This window comes from Phasianus colchicus, chromosome 2 (assembly GCF_987193195.1).
Source record: "Phasianus colchicus chromosome 2, bPhaCol1.hap1.1, whole genome shotgun sequence".
In the NCBI taxonomy this organism is placed as follows: Eukaryota; Metazoa; Chordata; class Aves; order Galliformes; family Phasianidae; genus Phasianus; species Phasianus colchicus.
This window is the reverse complement of record NC_143437.1, coordinates 91,564,269-91,585,054: the sequence shown is the minus strand read 5'-3', so window position 1 is coordinate 91,585,054 and position 20,786 is coordinate 91,564,269. Positions and strand designations below refer to the sequence as shown.

The 20,786-nt window shown below is 43.2% G+C and overlaps 1 protein-coding gene across 1 annotated transcript; it reads left to right on the top strand.

The window, feature by feature from the left end:
• The first annotated feature begins 11,744 nt into the window (after window positions 1-11,744).
• On the top strand, window positions 11,745-20,473 carry FAM110C (family with sequence similarity 110 member C). Its single transcript, XM_090136331.1, has 3 exons — window positions 11,745-11,927; window positions 12,282-13,447; window positions 16,676-20,473. The coding sequence occupies exon 2, from the start codon at window positions 12,307-12,309 to the stop codon at window positions 13,405-13,407; it is 1,101 nt and encodes a 366-aa protein (XP_089992457.1). The 5' UTR covers window positions 11,745-11,927; window positions 12,282-12,306; the 3' UTR covers window positions 13,408-13,447; window positions 16,676-20,473.
• Window positions 20,474-20,786: the final 313 nt, after the last annotated feature.

The following is a 20,786-nucleotide window of genomic DNA, read 5'->3' as shown; positions in this document are numbered from 1 at the left end:
CTTACAATGAAGTTAAAATTCCCCACATCATGCTTTTAATGAAATCTTTTCCCTGGAATGAACAATACAATAGAACACAGTAAAGAAACCATTCTAAGGATGAACTGCGTTGCAGCTGTACGAGATATTTCTGGCAGCATCCTGCCTCCAGGAACAGAGCTGGAGTGAAGCTGCTGTGGCCTTTGGGAAAGATCTGAAAATGTTATCCCTTTGGCACAGCACACACCTATCACACACTCTCACAACCACATGTTTGGAGAAGGAAGACCAGATTTGACAGAAATCCTAAAATGAGAGACTGAAGTTCAGTTTCTTGCTGCCATCTTGGGGAATGTCAGGACAGAACTGACTGGGTAAGGTTCTCTGCACTCACTCAGTCTCACCTCGAGCGCCATGTGCAGTTTGGTCACTGCAATATAAGGAAATAAAACTATTAGAGAGTGTCCAAAGGAGGGCTACAAAGATGGGGAAGGGTCTGGAGAGGAGCAGCTGAGATCCATGGGTTTATTCAGCCCAGAGCAGAGGAGGCTGAGGGGATCCCTCATGGCGTCTGCAGCTCCTCACAGGGAGCGGAGGGGCAGCTCTGAGCTCTGCTCTCTGTGACAACGATGGGACCAGATGGGTCGGCAATGGAATCACAGGGGACAGCCAGGTTGGAAACTAGTAAAAGGTTCTGCAAGGTTTTGTACAGTGGCACAGGCTCCCCAGGACAGTGGTCATGGCCCCAAGATTCCAGAGTTCAGGAAGTGTTTGGACAACACTCTCTGACATAGGATTTGAATTTGAGTGGCCCTGTGTGGAGCCAGGAGCTGGACTCGATGTTCCTTGTGGGTTTCTCAGGATATATCTTGCTCAGGATATTCTATGATTCTATAATTTGAGGGCCTGCCATCCATGCTGGACTGCATCCCATAAATTGCCCATTAATAGCTCGGACATACTGTGCTCAGGACTAATTTTATCAAAAAAGATCCAGTTAGAAAATCTGAGATTACTCTAAAATTCAAATCAATGTATAATAAAAGGAGATCATCAGAAGATCTGACTGAAAAAAATCCCACCTGAACTCCATTAAAACTGATATAGACACAGCAAAGAATTAGCACTATATCTGAGCTGTGTGTGCATGTGAGGACCCTTCTTGCCCATAGTGAGAGGATATGGCTCTTTTCAGACTCCACATTACTACTTGAAAATGAGTCTTTGCACTATTCTGTGTGTATTTTTCAATATGATTATTATCTGTTTTTGGAGGGTTCCTGTTTTCTCTTTAAGAGATAAAGCGCTCATGTTCACTGCAGGATGAGTGTTTCCCTGTGGAGAAGAATCCAGGTCAAGGACTCCAAACATCCCAGCTGGCTGGCACCGAGCACAAGTGGGTCCATGACATGGCAGTGGGAGCAGCCGGCTGTCTCCATAGGGAGCAGAGTGAACATCTGCTCTGTTCTAGGAAAGAGCCGAGAGACACGGAGCTGGGGAGTGAGCCAGAGACCCAGCTGGGCAGCCACACGCTGCAGGAGACATGGAGGGGAAAGCCAATGCCTCTCATCAGGCCCCAATTAGCACACATGTGATGGGGGAGGCTGCTGGCCTGCAGGCTGCTGAAGGCTTGGCAACAGCAAGGGGAGAGGCAGTGACAGGGTAAGGGGAGGGAGGGTTGGGGGAGAAGTGGTAATAGAGAGCAGGAGATCAAACGGGGAAGGAAATGGGAAAGATGGACAGGGTTGTATTCTCTGACAGAGATAACATCACGAATGCTGGTAAAAGCACTTCAACCTTCCTTGGTGCAAAGCTGTCTCCTAGAGACTGCCAATGACCTAAAAGTCCTTACCGCCATCTCCAGCCACACAGAGCAGACTCAGGGATGAACAGTATTGCTGGCAAAGAATGCTTAAGCTTGCTGCTGTTGTGCTATTGAATGCAGCCCACATTTCCATGAGCACAGACATCATTTCTAATGTTGATCTACTAAGAACTGTGCATTGTGTAAACTATGGTCTTGGACTGTGTTTTCAAATGTGTACATTGTGGAAGTTGATTACACAGTCAGCCACAAGCAAAGCAGAAATATTTTGTGTAGAGGGACCGTCTGGGTTTGAAGAGATGGGAAGGAATATTCTCATTCATATTGGAGAAAATACATTCCTCACTGCAGTTCTGGAAGATAAGGTGGGATTGATGTGATTTGCAGCTTTTGTGCTCTGCCCTTCTCTAAGAGGTGATTTTCAATTGATTATCAAAGGGCATTGATAGTTTTGGCTAGCTAACAGAATGCAAGTTATCTTTACTTCCTGACTGACTGACTGTATCTCTGAGCAAACAGATTTGCATGATGCTGCATGCCTTTATCTTCAACTGAATACAGTAGGGACTGGAGTTGTTCATAACATAAAAGCATGAAATGATACTTCCCAAAGGCCTCATTTTTGTTTAAAGGCTATAAGAAGAACACACTGCAATTTTTCACTATCACCTTTCATCCCTGTCATACCCTTATATTTTAACTTGGCTGAAGCACAAGTCACAAAAAGGAAGGAAAAGAAGAAAACCCGGAACATTTTGGTCTTGCAGATGACTTTAGTGTTCTCAACAAGTCTGTGCAAGTGTCAAGTGATTCATATATGGTTCAGCAAATGTTGGCTCTGCTTCCAGCAGAGCAGAGGGCAGTTCCAAGCACCACAAGGAAGCACACAAAGTCAGACGGGCTGAATTGGCAGAATTCTTTCCTCCTCTCTTACTCTATGGCTACGTAGTACTGGTGCCTTGCTGACACACAAACAGTGATCACTTTCCCTTCTTTGAGAGCTGATCTTCTCCAGGAAAACAAGTGCAAACAGTTGAACTTTGCTCTTCCATCCTCAGAGGGAGTTAGCTCAAGAGAAGAGATTGTGCTGATCTGAGCACTGCACCCTATGTCAGGAGGTACAACAGGAGATGTAAGGGAATATCCACATTTTGCACGGGTGCCATGGACCCAGCACAGCTGGCACCCATTTATAAACCATCCTTTCCCCTTGGGAAGGTGCTTTAGTTCATGGGATGCTCACTGCTACAAAATGAGAAGGATCAAATTTGCTCTGTAAGTTGGGGTCACTGGGAGAATCCTACACAAGGTGCACAAAACTCCCTATTTCAAACTCATAGAATCACATTACCTCTTGGCCAGGAAACTTATTTCATAGCTTTGGGATTAGAATTCCCCCAATAATCTGAGATGCAAATAATGAAAGATTTGGACCTGATGATGGGCTGTTCTATGACTATGAAAAATGTCTGTTATTTTATTAATTAGTTGTGGTCTTAAACCAAAGGATTTTAGCTAACCTTGTTTTCTGTAACATACTGCACCAGTTGAGTTGTGCATTAACTTTTATTTTCTTCACTTTCCAAAGAAGATGGACATAGATTCTAAACAAGTGGCCAGAATAATTAAACTATTTTCTTGCTATGTTAAAGAAAAAGTACAATTAAATCATTAAAATATTTTTAACATGGGAGTGATTAGTTTTTTGAGGGGGTTAGAAAATGTCATTACAGAAGCTATTTTTGCAGAAGAAATTTAAAGTCATTTTGTAATTACTGTCTGCAGTTAGTCTTTAACTTTTAATAACAAGAAATGAGTCCTACTCAGCCTACATTAGAAGTCTCCTTCTTAAGTTCAGTCTGTACTAAAATAACTGAGATTTTCTATTGAAACCCAAAGGATAACAAGCAGAGGCCATTTTTTCCCTCCAGTGAAAAATCTAAGAATCACAGAATGGCCAGGGTTGGAAGGGACTTGTGCTGTTTCCCCTTGTGCTGCAATTATCAACCCTTTCAAAAAGTTGATTCTCCTGTTTGTAGGCTCCCTTTAGGTAGTGAAAGGCTGCAATGAGGTCACCCCGCAGCCTTCTTTTATCCAGGCTGAACAAGCCCAGCTCCCTCAGCCTGTCTTTGTAGGAGAGGTGCTCAAGCCCCCTGATCATCTTTGTGGCCCTCCTCTGGACCCTCTCCAACAGCTCCCTGTTTTTCTTGTACTGGGGTCGCTAGACCTGGACTCAGTACTCCAAATGGGGCCTCACAAGAGCAGAGGCTTGATTTGGAGGCTCCAAAATACCTGAAAAGTGAGGGTTGACCTGTAGTCTATCAGGGTGGACTACCATTCTAGGGAGCGCAACTGTGAGGGAGTGAGATGGAGGTTGCAGGTGATGGAGGGCAGAAGGAGCCAGACCTGGTACAGCACTGCCTGTGTACACTCCAGAGAAGCTGTGGGACTAAAATCTCTCTAACAGCACCCAGTAGAAACTCTGGAGAAAAGCAATTGGAGGCCTCTAAGGTGCAGCCAATGTTGGATGAGACTTGAGCCAGCAGGTCACAACACATGCCTTGTTTCTGTCTCACCACTGACAGCCTCTAAAGCCAGCTCATCTTGCTGTTAGGCACATGCATGCTTACGGCTCTTCCTCCTCCACACCAGCCTTCACAGAAATCACTCTTGGGATCTGAGGCTTGATGCAAATCACAGAGAGGCCATCAGTAAAATTTCACCAATTCTCAGACAAAGAAATCCAACAGACTTTTCCCCCAGTTCTCTCTCTAGCATCAGATTCTGGTAGGACCCCAAAAGCCTTGGGTATCTACTTTAGAAAAACAGAAAGAATTTTCCTTTTAATTCTTCTTCTAAAAAGAATTTCTGCAAATGCCTTAAATATCTAGGCTGTTTCACAGAGATGCTCTACAGTTCCTGTTCCAACAGTATTTGCAAAAAATACACAAAATCTGACTGATAAATTCCTGATTGGATACTGTATGGTCATATGGGATAAATGGCCTAAATCTATAGTGTTTCTAGTTCCTTTCTTCCTATTAAATCTTCTTTCTTGGGAAAGAGATAAGCTCCATATATGAATGCCCACAGTTCAGCAGTTCCCAGCCTTGCAGGAACTGCACTTTGCATGAACTTTGGTCGCTGCCATTCATACTTACAGGGCAGCATGAGAGCATTACAGAAGGAAGTAGCAGCAAGGTGTTTGCTTAACTTTCCCAGAGAACTGCTTTCTTTTTGTTCCTGTCATAAATCTGAAGTGGACATACCCAGCTCAAGCCAGGGTTGAACATCTTGATACTACATGAGTTAATGTTTGCAGGGCAGGGGTGGATCTGTTTGCTAAAGAAATTTGGATCAGTTTTTCCCAGAAATACTCTGCAGCATGAATAACTGTGTGAGCCTGTCCAGAGCAGCTGCTTTGACACCAGCAGGATAAGATCTGACTGAATCTGTAATTTTGTTTAATGTAGCTGTTGCAACATAAACCTAACGAGGCTTGAATACTGGGGCTTATGTTTATTTGTTTTGTATAGCTTTGGAATTAATATAATTATACAGAACAGCTAAGCCATTTTACTCTCATTATCCAAGATGTTATTTAATCTTTAGAGTAAATCAGATTAGAAGAAATCGGTTACCACTTTAAAGATAAATCCTGTAACTCAAGATTCTGTAGTCAGGTCATCCTAAGAGTACTGGGAACACTCTACTGTTACCATTCAGAGCTCAGGAGATGCTGGAATGTATTTGGGACTCTGAAATGCAAAGGGAAGGGCATTCATGAGCTTTGTTGCACATAGCCTTATTTCACAATGTAAAAAACTATGTCACTCAATTACAACACAGACGTTCTCAGGTTTTGTCAAAACAAAGCTCCCCAAATCAGAATTGAAATTTATCAAATATTCTCAGTCAAACTTGGAATTAGTATATGTACACAACTGTTGCACATTATAGTGAATATCTACAGAAGGTCAAGCACTAATGAATTGAACTTATGCTGAGAACTCACTCTATGGGCTCAGATTTACCCTCTGGCCACAGGACTAAAGTAGACATGATTTGCCCACATCTACATTGTTTAACTCTCTTGTTAGCCAAACAAGATAGCTGGGAATGGCAAATATCCTGTGTTAACTCCCAAAGTTAGGCAAAGGAAACAAAGTCTTTATATCCCCTCTGTACATACACAGAGATCAGACTGCAGGCTCCCTTTTAAGCTTGGAAGATATTTGCCTCTTATGTCAGAACTGAACAAAAGTCCTCAGGAAGTGAAAGGACAAACCAGCACACCTTCAGACATTGTGACTGGTGACCATTCTGTGTAAAAGTTTGTCCTTGCCAGAGGAACTCTCTTGATAATTTAGTTCATTTTTCCCATCTAAACTCCAGAAAGAGCTCTTAAGTCAGAGAACTTGAGAAGCCCAGAAAAGCTGCAGAAATACATACAAACACATTTATCAGCTCTCCTAGATTTGCATACTTCTCATGCCTACCACGGTAAAAAGCAATTATCCTCTGGAGCCTATAGGTAGCCTGTACTTTAGCAGTCTCCTTTTAACTATCACATGTCCATCAAGGACTGAACTGCATACCTATATGTTAAGAAAGACTTTAAGTTCTTGAAAAACATAAAAATTACCAGGCATCTTAGCAATGGCTGGTAACTGCTACAGAGACCATGTAGATCTCTTCCAGATCTAAATTAATATATAGAAAGTACATGCAAATGGTTCTCTTCAACCAGGTCTTCATTACATAAGAAGAGAGCCAAAAATTTGCAGTCACTGACAAGGAAAACTGAAAGATTGCTAGCTGTATCTACAGACACAATTGCATAGACACAAGAAATCTTTAGGAAGGCAGCAGTCATGATCTCATCCAAATTATTATTAAGATTGTAGAAAGAAGATGATGTGCTTAACATGTTACATGTGTTCAGATGTTAAAATTCTGGCACTGTACACTATAGGAAATTTGTGTTGTTTTGTTGCTTGACTGATAGGTGTATTTCTTCAAGCATTAGGAGTTTATCCATGTAAGATGATTTGATACCTATATGCAGCTGTATATAAATGAATCTCAGTTTGGCTGGGATTTGTTTTGTGTGTTGCCATCCTTGTTGCAACCAGACTGATCTTGAGAAACTGCCAAGCCCAAAGCACTGCTGGAGCTTATTAGATAATGAAAATATACAGTGTGTCTGCTGAATTCTCAAAGATCGGTGTGGTCACTGATGGGTCTCTACTACTAGCCCAAGGAAGGGGACCTATACTCAGTTGTGGTATGGAATGATGCAGTGCCAGAAATCCCATGACTGCTCTCTTGAATGTTGGCCTTGATATATATATTTCTGGATTAGTGAACTTACTATAAAACTTTTAATACATCCTATAGAAAATGAATGAGAAAAATAGGACAAGTAATGGGATTACCTACAGTCAGTGCCTGACTGAATGTGTCAGAGGTGCAGTAAACATGTCATAGATGCAGTCAGGGATTGTTCATGTGTGACAGTAAGCAGAAGAATCCACAAGATGCAAGCCTGCTCTGTGTCTTTCAATTTCTTGGCCACAGTAAGAGATGTGTGATGGTGTTTGTACCCACTGGTAGATATATGATGTCATGGCATGGTTACAACAAAAATTTTGCAATGATTATTTTAGGCATCTACAAGACAAGAAAATAGCAGAGAGTTCTGAGTATCCAGTGATACGTAAATGCTGGAAGTTCCCCACAACAACAGGGATCTGTACAGTGTTGAAACCTGTAAGGGGTTTAGCCTTAGGTTATATAAAAGGGATTTTCCATGACTGTGAGACCAGTCTAACAGTGCTTCCCTATGGGAAAACTTTATGGATAAATATGCTGGTGACTGAGAGATATTGCAGCAATGCTCCCTATAAATGTAAAGTACTTAAAGAAGTGCCCAACCCCATCTCTGTGCTGGGTGTAGGAGCTTTGTTGGTTTGTGAAGTGTTTGTGACTGCTCAGGGGTGCAGTTTCAGAACTGTAAGCTATGGCTGTGGTTACAAAAGAACATTTTGTGGGAACATTTATCCGACTGGTGTGTGACAAAAGCAACAGTACAGACTTCTACTGAGTGCATCTTATTTTAATGCAAGCATTTCATAAAGGATTTCAACAATGTAGCTGTATTTTACTGCAGACATTCTGGCTCTACCTCATCCTTTTATAAGGCATTCAGTGATTTTGATTCCTCAAAACATGTTGAATTGGTCAAACTTTTAAAATCAAAATGTTCAATCTCAACATTTTAACACATACATAAATATGTTAGGTACAAAATTTAGGTTGGACTTTTTTGTCTTAGGCATGCCAGAGGTGTCTGAAAAAAAAGAGCTTGAGTACATTACAGATCCAAAAGGGCAGGAGAGAGGATGGGAGAGTATCGTGGCTTGCAGCCTCCCCATAAGTAGTGCCTGGTGTAATACATGTTGTAATACATATTGTCCTTCCTGATGTCTCTTGCTGTCATTCTGCTATTCCATCACTTTTCTTCTTGTTTTAATAATATAATGGCATGAATCAATGTGGTATAAATTGAATCAATTAATATCCCTGTCACTTCTTCAACCTGGAAAGTGGTACACATGGAGTTTCCATAATAATTTTATATAAATAGAGAAGCCACTAGTAACAGTAGTGAACAAGCTGGATTGATTTTATGATGATGATGTTTTCTGACTGGGATGTTAAACTGTTTAATGATCCAAACAACCTGGAGTTATGAGATTTGGAAAAGATGCTAAGTGACTTGGCAGTGCTGAAACACAGCATGTAGGAGTGATGCAGGTCTGCCTCTACCAAAATCCTTGCTGAGCAGATCCCAAGCCCTGGTTTTCCAGTTTCTGACTGAAGAAGTACAGGCAAGCATCTCTCTTCCATTGTATGAAATTAAGACTGAATCATCACCCTCACTGATTTCATCTTGAAAAAGCTGACATTCTCCCTTGGAGACAGATGGCTTATACTATTAGTTTCTGCCTCATGGCTGCTTTACTTTGCCGAAATGCAGCAGACAGGACACGCAGTGGTACCACACAGTGTGTCATGATGGGGAAGCCACGACCCTGCTGAGCTGTCCTGCTCATGACTTTCCAATCACTGTGTGCTCAGGGCACATCTGTTATTAATGCAAACAAATAAGCGGTTTGCATTACATCCCACAAAAAGACAAATTCAACTGCTTTGTGTTTAGTGATAACTTTAAATGCTGGCCAGTGTCACTTCCACTGAGTGGGAAAAGTGCTGGCAGCTAAGGCTTAGGGAGTACAGGATTTGCTTTGCTTCCTTTGCTTAGTGCATGACTACCAAAGAGAGACCAGTGGGAGCTGCCGGGCTGAGGGGACAATGCTGCTGTCACTACGTCCATTTTGGTGTCTGTATGCCTCTACTGGACCAGGGTCAAAGCTGACCGGCTTGGAGCTCTTAAAATGCACAGTGTGTCACCATGCTCTGCAAAAAGAAGAAATGCAATGGCTCGCTCTTTGCTGAGTGTTGCAAGAGTATATCCTTAAGTGCAAGAGCTAATTCCAAGATACTTATATATAAATACTCCAGATCATGCAAATTTTAAATATCATAAATACTTTGCCTAAACATATTTAAAATAACACCTAGTTGTCTAACTGCTATATTAACGTACCTTACCACAGGGCAGACAAGCCTGGACAGTTTTGTTGCTTATAATACTTTCTGGCCCTGGGAAGATTCTTCTTCTACTTTAAATGTCATTATCATCACAGCATGCGGAAAGAAGTATCTCACATAGGAAGAAAAAAGGTGAAAAAAGCAGAAGAAATTACAGTAATGCGCACTTTGTGGAGAATCAAAACTCACATTTTCAATCATTTTCAGTGAGAAGAGGAAATTCCTCAAAGATGAAAAAAGCATTTCATACAAAATGTCCTGGTTTGTCTTCTAGGCATGTATTTAGAACATGAGAAATGTTAAGTGACAGGGAAACTTCTTATATATATAAGCTCCAAAAACAAAGCTCTTGTACAGTGACAAAACTTTATAATATCTGTTCTTGCTAGTGGCCTTTGCATATAGAAAGGAGTGAATAAAGCTGCATTTTACTCAAGACAGGAATTGATATTGCTTAATAGAGTCACTCTTACTGATACTCATGTAGATTCATTCTTTTCATTACTTCAAATGAATGCAAACAAATCATATCTGAGATTTCTTGTGTTTTCTTAAAGCTCAGAGACAGAAGGTACAAGAAACTGGGAGAAAAAATGTTAAGATGCATGGAGAAATGTGAATCAGTGCTGTTTCATTAAACAGTGTCATAGAACTCCAAACTGTTGAAGGAAAAAATTGTCAGTATGAGGACAGGAATGAAACCTTAATCTCATTAATCTCACTAATAAATTCATCACATCTGTTGGCTTATTGCTAAGATTCATTGTCGGAAGATATTTTCCTTCTCCATAAGCCCAGCCTTCCATGAAGCACTGAAACATGTAACAATATTAACTACACTTTCACCTATCTGTGCATGAGCTGCCTTAATAGTGAGGGACTCCTGAGGCATCAACTGCACTTATACCTTTATTACTATCTCTTATTGTTTTGAGAACATTAATTTTTAGGTAAGCTGGTATGTCAGCCAGCTTTACCTTTGTGTGCCCATTCTATATATACACAAGAACTGCAGCCAAAGGTAAACCAAAGTATGACATGGGTTTCAGTCATCATTAATGCAAGCATCTCCTCTGGTATTGCTGTTAGGAATAGGCAGAAGTACGTATTGAGGGGCTTCTTGAGTTCAGACCTACAAGTCGAGGGGCAAAAAGGATGTAAAATTAAGGACAAGACCAGACGGTGAACCATGTTGGAAAGGGAATTTTCTGCCTATGGTTATTTCAAGTGGGTTTTCACTGAAGGGTTCACTTCTTAACTCTTCCCTTGCCACAGTGAGAACATCTCATCCACGTCTGCTGTGCTCATCTAGGACAGTGGGCTAAAATGTGGTCCATACTTTCAGCACACTGGGAGACTCCTGGCTTTGCACTGACAGCACTGGTGAAACCACTCCACTCATAACACCCAAATATAACCACATATTTCCTGCAATGTGTTTGGGAAGTTGCACCTGACCAACACAGTCCCTTAAAATCACATTGTGGTTCCAAAACTGTACAGAAACCATAGATATACCCCCAGAGAAGCCAGATGTGCCCAAGAAAAGCCAGCAGTGCTGCTCCACTGGATACAGAGCTGCTCAGCTCCTGCTTCTCACACACCTATGTATCTGAATCACAGAATCACAGAAAGGCCTGGGTTGGAGGAGAACATTGTGCCACTCAGTGCTGACACAGCTCTGGGGATGGCCACCAGCACAGGGCTCCACTGGGGCAGCATCCTGAGAGGTGTGAGCACAGAGCTACTGCCTTCCCACCCTATGCTTAAGTGGTGCCCAGACCTCTGCCATCTGCTCACATATGATGCAGGGTAGAACCCAGCACCTGACCCATGCTTTCCTGGCACAAACAGTGCCTGGTATATTTTTTTGTGTTCCACCTTTCTCTTCGTAAACATGTTTCCCACAATTCAGTGTCTGTAAATATTGTGTGAGTCAATCATCACAAAAGCATTCTGTTATTATAATCCCACTGAAATTGTAGACATGTTGGAAAACAAACAAAATGAAAGAGCTAAGAGGGAAAAACCTCACAGATGTAAGCTGGCTTTTGTTTTCTCTATTCGGAATAAAGCTCTCTGCTCTGCTCTTAGTGACCACGAGGCAGATGCATCTCCCACGAGATGACGCGAGTAAACGCTGGGTGCAACATTGCGTGCCCGGACCGCCCCAGGTGATGGCTGTGACTCACGTGTTTAACGTTGGGCGTTTGAAGCACGGGAAGCGGCTGTGCGCAGGGCTGCTCAGAACTCCAGCCCCACACGGAGCCCTGCCCCTTTGGAAGCGCGCCCTGTGATTCTGAAGGGCAAAGATTTACCCAGAGCAGTTCAATTTGAAGCCATTCCGTGACATTTTGCAAGTGCACAGCCGCGGGCCATGAGCAGACACCCTGCTGGCGCTTCGGGTGCCCCAGGAAGGGCACTCGCTTGAACGACGCGCTCAGACGTAGGGTTTGAGTTTGGGGTGGTCCCGCGCGGAGCCGGGTGATCCCCGGAGAGAAGCCCTCCCGTGTCTCGGCTCAGGGCACGGGACCGCCCGGGGCCTCGTCAGCGACGCTCCCGCAGTGACGGGCGCGGGGCGGGGCAGGCCGGGCTGCGGGGCTGGGCGCAGTGCGAGTGGGTGCGCGGCGGCGTGGGGCGGGCGCGCAAGGCACGGGCACACACACGCACGGGCACACACACGCACGGGCACACACACACGGGCGCGCATACGGAGCGCACGCTGCGTTTGGAGCTGTTTATTCGCTTTTTTTCCTCTTTTTTTTTTTTTTTTTTTTTTTTAATCGCCCGGGACTGGAAGCGGGAGCCGCGGAGCTGAAGCTGCTATGCCCACTGAAATCAGCCGGGCCGTGAAAATGCACGCCATCTCCGACTTGCACTCGTCTCTCAGCGTGCGGCTGCTCAACAAGGGGCCGGAGTACCTCCGCCGGCAGCTGGGGGCCGGCACCCCCGGCCGGAGGAGCGCGGCGGAGAGACTGGCAGCCGATAAGGCCAAGTATGTGAAAAGTCAGCAGGTAATCAGCACCAAGCAGGAGCCCGTCATCGTGCTCAGCTCGGCCTCGGAGTGCAGCAGCGAGAGCTGCTCGGTGGAGAGCACCAAAACGAGCAGGGACTTGGGCAGAGGGAAGGGCGCGAAGCCGCTGGAGAGGGCGAAGGCGGGGTGCGCGTGGCGGGGCCCCCTGCAGCACGGCCCCCCCATCGCCCGGCGCAGCACCCCCAGGAGGCAGGGCCGGCCCGATTCCCTGGTGATCTACCGCCAGAAGTGCGAGCTGGGGAGAGGGCAGAGCCAGGACGGCTCGCGAGGCAGCTTGGTGAGGAAGTTCTTCCAGGGGCCTGGCAAGGAGAAGCAGCTGGCTTCCCCTGGGGTGCCCAGAGTCATTATGGAGGACAGCACGGCCGCCGAGAGCAAAGAGCCTCACCCGGCTGAACTCGCTGTCCCTGAGCCCGGTGGCTGTGGAGCCGAGCGAGCCCTCACGGTGAGCACCGAAGAGCCAGGCGTTTGTACAGCAGAACGTGAGAAGCCCTCTACATTGCCTGCACCTCCTGAAGAGGTCAAGGAGGTGAAGAGGAGAGGTCTCCACCGCTCCCAGTCGGACATCAGCTCTCGCTACTCCAAATCTTTCTCTGAGTTTGACACGTTCTTCAAGTTCTGTGGCCTGGAACAGGAGGTCATCGAGGATTTGGGGAGAGAGAACTTCTCGGTGGTGTCCGACAACGTCTCCTTCAAGATCCGCAGCATCAGTGTGGCCACATCCGAGAGCGATTTCACGCGGCATAGTGGGGACGAGGGGCTGCTGGAGGACGAGCTCACGGAGCAGGTCCCCAGCAGCACCTCGGTGATCGAGCGCAACGCCCGCATCATCAAGTGGCTGTACACCTGTAAGAAAGCCAAGGAGAGCAGCAAGGCGATCCAGGAACTGGCATGAAGGCTTCCTGTGGCGTGTGCTGCAGCCTGGCGAATGCAAGGTGTGTGCAGAGCCTTGTCCTGCTGATTTATGTATTTCTCTTTCCTCTTTAGCAAGCAGTAGACTTTGCGTAGTTTCTTTAAATCTTTTTATGAAAGGTGACAGGCACCTTTATTTTGTATGGTAGTTGTCATAGTGCTGTGTTTTTCAAAGCAGAAATCTGGGGCGCTGCAAGGAACAAGTGCAAACAAATAAATGAGTACAGCTTGCCAGAGTGCAATCAGACCCCCTACAAGAAATCAAAGTGCCAGTGTCTATGAGGGATGTCTGCTCACTGCCCGCTCTGTAAATAGCCTGGTTTCAGCAATTTCTGCTATATTAAGTGCTAAGAAAAACCTTAGAAAAGTATTCTACCCATAATTATACAGTAGCTTAGATGACAGACTGAACTGAAACTATTAATGATTAGGAGTATGTTGTATTTATATAATACTTCCGAAACTTTCTTGTTACTTTCTCTCGTTCTCTCCCTGTTCCCCTCTGTTACTTAATCATAGGCACCCCAAATTGTCAAGTATCAAAGCTGAGCCATTAGTGCTGCTACCAGCCTTATTTCCCCCACAGCTTGCTGTTGTTGGGATCATAAAAGTTTGCTCCAGGTGATCCCCTAGCACGTGTTATCTGTTCTGTTTTTTCTGAAGTGGGTTCTGCCATACAGCGTGGTCCCAGCGGCTAGAAATTAGTTGTGTGGTTTGCCTTGTGTAGAGATACCTCACTGTGTTATACCAAGATAAATGATACAAATGTGTGGCATCTAGTTACAAAATCAATCCGTTCACATACAGAAGGAGAACAAATTTAACACTGGTGAAATCTGATATCCTGGCTTTAACAAAAGCTGTGCTTATTTTGCATCTGATCTCCTCAAAAGTACTATTCCTGAGGCCTTTGGTACTGATGGTTTCATAGATACAGTATTTTGTTAAGACTTAGTGTGCAAGTACCACAGCTCACGGTGAGGTCTTTAAAAATTGCATGAACGGTTCTTGATAGGAAGGATTACGTATATGTGTTCTGACAGTTAGTAATTGGTGCGTGAGAAGAACATCATTTGGTGTAGGTACAGCGGTCGATAGTGGGCCCTGTGAATGTGGAGAAATGTAATGCTTGAGCCTTCCTGTTACGTGGGTGTGGGGCTGTCGCTTCCAATACTTTTTATCTGTGTAACGCAAAAATCAATTCACTTGCTTAAAATTGTTTTAATCATGTGAAATTTGGATAATTTAAAAAATGGCTTTCCACAAGAAGACATTTATGTCTTACGAGTTGAGGGAGGAGGAAGGGAGAGAGAGACTTTTTCACACAAATATTTCAAGCCATTATATATAAGTGTTGTTATGTGATAGATCCATTCCCAGTTTGTGCCAGAGAGAAGAGACTCTCCTGACCATTTCTCTATAGCCTTCTATGATAAAAGGTAAGGGAGATGCACAAAAAAAATGGTGCAGGTGGCCAGCTGAGAACCTTGCTGAGGATGGAAGGCAGAGCTTGCTCACTTCCACGACAAGCAGGAGCCTCGTAAAAAACCAAAACCAAAACAACCACAGTTCCATGAACTAAAGCAAAATAAAAGCCTGTCAGTTCCCATGTGGGTTTGCCAGGGATAGGTTGCAGGGCCAGGGCAGCATTTATCATGGCAGGACACCAGAGCTCACTGAGGAAGGTGTTGTTGGGCCTTCTGCCATCCACGTGCATGGTGCTGAGTGTGTCCAGTGCTGCCAAGAAGGTAATGCTGGGGACTGCTCCAATGAACACACAGAGTGGGGAGGACAAGGGCTTCAGTGACAGGTGCTTCATGGAGGCAAAGGCAGGGCAAGAAGGGAAAAGCTCTTTTGCAGGAGCTCACACAGGCTCAGTCAGTATGCTTTTGAACGTCAAGGACAAAATAACCATTCAGAAAGGATGCTACTCATAGCCCATAGCCTAGCAGTATGGTGAAAAGACTCCATGAAATTCATGTGGCACATGTGGTCATTCTGCAGTAACTTTATTGTCTAAAAACAACATGTTTTAGGATTGTTTTTCCTTTAAGTATTCTGTACCCCTAGAAAAAGTGCAGTCTCCCATTTAAATTGAAATCAGAGTAGAGCACAAGGGAATGCTTTGCACTGGCAGCAATTTTCTTTGGCATCAAAATTTGGCAGTCTAGGAAACACTTATCCACAATGTTCTTATTATAAATTTGATTTCATGCATACTAGGGCTCACTCTCAGCTGATGCACCTCAGTAGTGGGGCTACGATTGTTTCCAGGGTAATTTCTAAAAACTGAGAAAGTGCTTCAGTTTAGGCCACAGCACAGAAGTTCAGAGAAATCAGCTGAAAGTGCCAATGCACAACACCCAGAATAAAAGACTGGAGTACCATAAGTTAAATATTACGGTCACCATGCAGAATTTAACTGAGTGTGGTTATCACCACATGCTCTCATGTTTAGTTCTGTAGTTATGGAATCTATGTTAATGTATACCCAAATCTTCATCTTTTCCTTCAACTCCACACTTTCTCTGGTAAAACAGCATCAAGTTGAGTAACCTCAATCTTTTCATTATATTCATATATTTGACTTTGTAGCTCTGAGGCACATTCTTGAAGGCACCTTTTTTTTTTCACAGAGGCTTGAAAATTGTCTCACCTTCTTTGGAAATAGAAGCAAAAGCCTCTTTTTATTACGTATAAAATACCTTCTGAGAAGAACATAGCTTTTATGCGCTGGTGATCATCTCATTCATATTTTACGTTCTTTTTAATTTTTCATGAGCTCTCTGGGGTCTGGTGGGAATGGTGTGTAAATAAAACAGCTACTTGAAGGATCAGATTACCTGACACATCTCATCAGAGTGATGAGTGTGGAAACTAAGTGTGGTCTTCAAAACACAGAAGTCCTCTGTGTGATGGACGTTGGTATTTCACCTGAATTGTTGCCTGAATTCACCTCTGCAGTTCAGTACTGCTGGCTTCTCTTGCTGTCAGCCCTGCCCAATTCCAAGAAAGGGATTCACTCGGCATTCTCCTTTCTGGCTTGAATCAGGATTATTCAACCTTCAGTTTCAGCAGTATTCTTAACAAGAATGTTCATTGTTCAGGTGGAGATCTCACGGAAAGGGAACTTACTGCATCGGCAATAGCTATAAGCAGCTGAACAAAAGCCTTAGAATATCACCTAATGCTTGTTTGATATTATTAATGATAATTAATAAATTACACTTGTTTTTTTCCTCTTTCATCAGAATCCTTGACTTGGAAATGGAACAAGAATAGACATAGAAAGAAACTCTTCCTTCATCTGGCTCATGACTACTTTGTCCAAGTTCAGTATTCTTGCCTCTTTCCCTTGTCTTCATCCCCTGCCAGAGATATCCAAGAGAGTGATGACAACTGGAGATTGTGAACTGTGCCACAGCGAGGCAGCAGGACATGAAAAGTCCCAGGAACATAAAGCGTGCCATTAACAGGGATATCCAGCATCAGGTCACTGCCCCAGGATGTCACTCCATGCTGTAACAGAAGGTCCATGTCATGTGCCCGTCTCTTTCCAGTAATGTTGTGAGGAGAAAGTAGGAATGAAGTGTCAATGACCTCTAGACAAGGCATCACCCTGCAGGCAAGCTGGCTCCACCAGCTTTTCAAAGGCCCAGAAGGCTTTTTGACAGGGTCTCATCCTGGCATCATTAAATATTTCCCTGGCTGGTGAGGACTAGCTGTGGAGGCTTTATCTGGGACATTTGGCAAACACACTGTAAGCTAAATCTCTGTCAAGCCTCCCCTTCTCTACTGATATTCAAGCCACATTGTACTGCCTTGTGTCTGTCTAGTTTGCTCTGTCTTACTGTGCTCAACCAGTGGGAAGGAATAGCTTTTAAAACACTGTCCAAAATCTTTTAAACAGCACAGTTCCAAGAAACAAGTAATAAAAGAATAGGGTTGCCTTGCTGCACAGTGGTCTAATTCACATTTATGCAGGCTCCTCCACTGTGCTTGCAACATCTTTGACTACTGAAGAGGGGTTCATTACAATGTTGTGCAGTTCATGGCTCAACACCTTGCATTTTATGCACCATGAGTGAGCAGTTGTCTCATAGAATTGTATTGGGAAACTATACCAGGCTATGCAAGATCAAACTTCCCTAGTGTGGGTCTGGAGTGGTGTTGTGCTTGGGATGGACAGGCTGGCATCCCTGCACCATGGGCCAGAGGACCTGTTAGGGGATATGCCAGTTTGATGTCCTACTGGGATAAGATCCAGTGTACACAGCACCTCGCTCAATATTATCAGTAGAATACTTCATTTAAACTGACCAAATGAAACATGCTTCAAAAGTACTTTGTATAACTCACGTAGTGAGTGGGACTTCTACAGTAACTTATGGGCCTAGCTGGCCATGCCCCACGTACCTCAGTCTGTCATTACTTACTAGAGAGTGTCTGAGACCAAAGTATTTCTTTGGATGTTAAAAAATGCACAAAAAGATGTGAAATAAACAAAACAGGCAAAGACATTCCCCTTTTGGTCATATCAAGGCCAACCAGCGACAGCTGTGCATCTAGGATTCCAGCTGGGCCTCCTGCAGAGGTTAGGAATGAGCTCTGTGTTGCCATGGGCCTGGCTTTCTGCTTAGAGTGCTGGCCTTCAGCTGGCCCTCAGACCTGGGATGTGAGAAGTCCAGAAAAAGGAGCTTTCATTCTCCACATTCCTGCTTGGACACACAGACCTCTTTGGGCCTCTTCTGGCTCAAAACAGCTGCCAGAGCAGCCAAGTGGAAGCAGGGCTCAAATGAGCACTTGGGCTGCATTTTTAAAGTGTTTGTTGCTCTTGATAAATAAACCTGTTGGAGTGGAAAGGGCAAAGTAGAGTAGTGGCACTCCTAGAAAACACCTATTGTGGGAGGCCCAGTTTCCCATTGGAACATACACAGATGTGGCATGCTGACAGAGTTGCCCTTGAAGCACTCCTTGAGTGCTGCAGTTGGCAGCAGTTAAATTCATGGCAAGATGGCCAGGTTGCATTTCCATATGTCTAAAATATGCTTGTCAGTCACTGGAAGGGTAGTTTGCAATTACAGCAACTGTTTGAGAATGCAGGGCATTTGCCTTCATTTTCTAGTGTCACATACTAAGGTCTACATGTCTGAAATTGTCTAGGTAGGTAGATAACACTTCCCGATAAAATAATTGTTGAACCTGTTTCAAATTTAAGAGAAAACCAAATAGTTTGCATGAGTGAACCTCTGCCAACTTAGAGGGAAGCTTGTATGTGGAGATACCTTTGTTAAATAATGAAAATTCCATGTGCATTTATTGCATTATTTCAACAGGATGATTCTTAGAAAACTACAACTCAAGATGCTGCTAATATGGTTTATGCAATTAAGGTGCAGTTTTTAAAGGTACAAAGACTTGGTTTATTAGTCAGGAACACAACCTACTGTATCTGTTGTTTTCATGCTCACTGTGTGAGGTACTGTACTATACAAGTATTTAAATGCTTTTGTCAGAGGCTGATGACTACTTTTCTTTGCAAATATGAATTGACTGCAGACAGTTCAGAGTCCAGGAGAAGTTGTTTGTGTTACAAGTCAGTGCCCCACTATAATACCAGAGAATTGTTTTGTTTTGTATCTGGGGAAGATTTTTTGTTTCATTTTCAAATTTCCATTTGTTTTGGCTTTTTCAGTTGAGCAGCTTTCAACTTTCAAGTTAAGATGATAATGCTAGGGTGAAAAAAAGGAAGATGCATTGGTAGTATGTTTTTAGTGGTAGAAAGGAATATGTTTAATTGACTTGAAAGTGATGAACACCAGCCTTTGTTAAAAATACTGAACATTTTATGACTGAGATTATTGAAACCAGAACTGGAATATTTTTAATTCCCCTTTATTATCTTTTTCAAGAGTTTAATATGATTGTGGTGACATTCTGCACTGATGTATGGCAAAATTTCCCTGACTTTGTTCAAGTTTTGATAGGAGCCCTCAATGCTCAAGGTATCATCAAGATGTGGACCTAAGATCATCCCCTGATAAGCTTTATATTCATTTGTTTAAAAATATCTTCTGGGTAAGCTGATAACCTACTTTCCCGAGTATGCCAGGAAAGGCAGTAGATGACAATCCTTTTTCTGTATCTCTAGAGGATGGATGATATGGTGCTTATTCCGAAGCTCAGTACTTCACTCAGCTCCTGTTATTGTTACACACTATGGCTTTTCCTTTCTTGTGTTGGTGCTTCAGTCATATCTCTCAAAATAAGAAAAGTTTACTCGTGTTAGGCACTGCCTGTCTTTCCCCAAAAGATGTTCTCAAAGTGCTTTTACTACTTTGTTATAAAAGACTTGACTTGAAAGAGTTGGGTTTTTTTCAGCTTTAGTGTTAAACTGAGGTTAGAACAGGCTGTTGAGGTAAAGCAGACACTTCAGCAATGGAATTGGATTGCCATTCTTTTGGGAAACCTCAGACTGAGGCAGAGGGCAAAGACAAGTCATAAGTTGAATGATTTTGTTGAACTATGTAAACTAAGATAGTCAAACGGAGTTTTACACCCAAGTGTTTTAAAGTGCTCCAACCCCGTGATATGGGGCAATGTCTGCAGCTGTAACATAACATGTGAAAGGTACAAAGTCCAACTTTTATTGCCTAGAAGCTATTATTTGCAATAAAGATATAGAGACTGTAAGCCTTGCAAGATATTGTAAATATTACTGTACAGAAATCTATAAGTTACAAATAAAGATTGTTCTATAATATGCATATTACTTTTCTAAAGGAAGTAAATCCTCATGTTTGGTGAAATCAGACAAACATACATCGATGGGCGTTAAGCAGAAACTTTCTCCTGGAAGAAGGCTGTCCTGTCGTTGCTTCCTGTGAAGTTTCTTACATCTTCTTTTGAAGCCTGTAAAATGGAGTACTGGTCAGATCTGCTATGCAGCTTTCTAAGTTGTTGTATTTATATATCCATGTAAAAAGATGTGTTTACTACTGAGTGCATACAAATAAAAATATGACATTGAGAGTTAATGTTTTTTTTCTTGAAAAAGTACCCTTTTACTTTTCTGTTTCTATCACTGTCATTTAAAGCTAGAACCGCACTGCCCAATTACTTTCTCTGAGTAAAGCAGCGATGTACTGGCCTTGCCCAGACCCCTGGATGAAAGCTTTTTAGTAAATTTGAAATATATGAGACCAGGGCCGTTTCACAGTCTTTTAATATTTTCATTCCAGAATATGGCTGAAAAGGTGCTCAGTTCATTTCTGAAGAGTATATTTTAAACAGAATTTGATATTATAGTTGATTTTACTCACTGTAAAAGGCTACTGTGTGCTGCAGGCAATATTACATAAA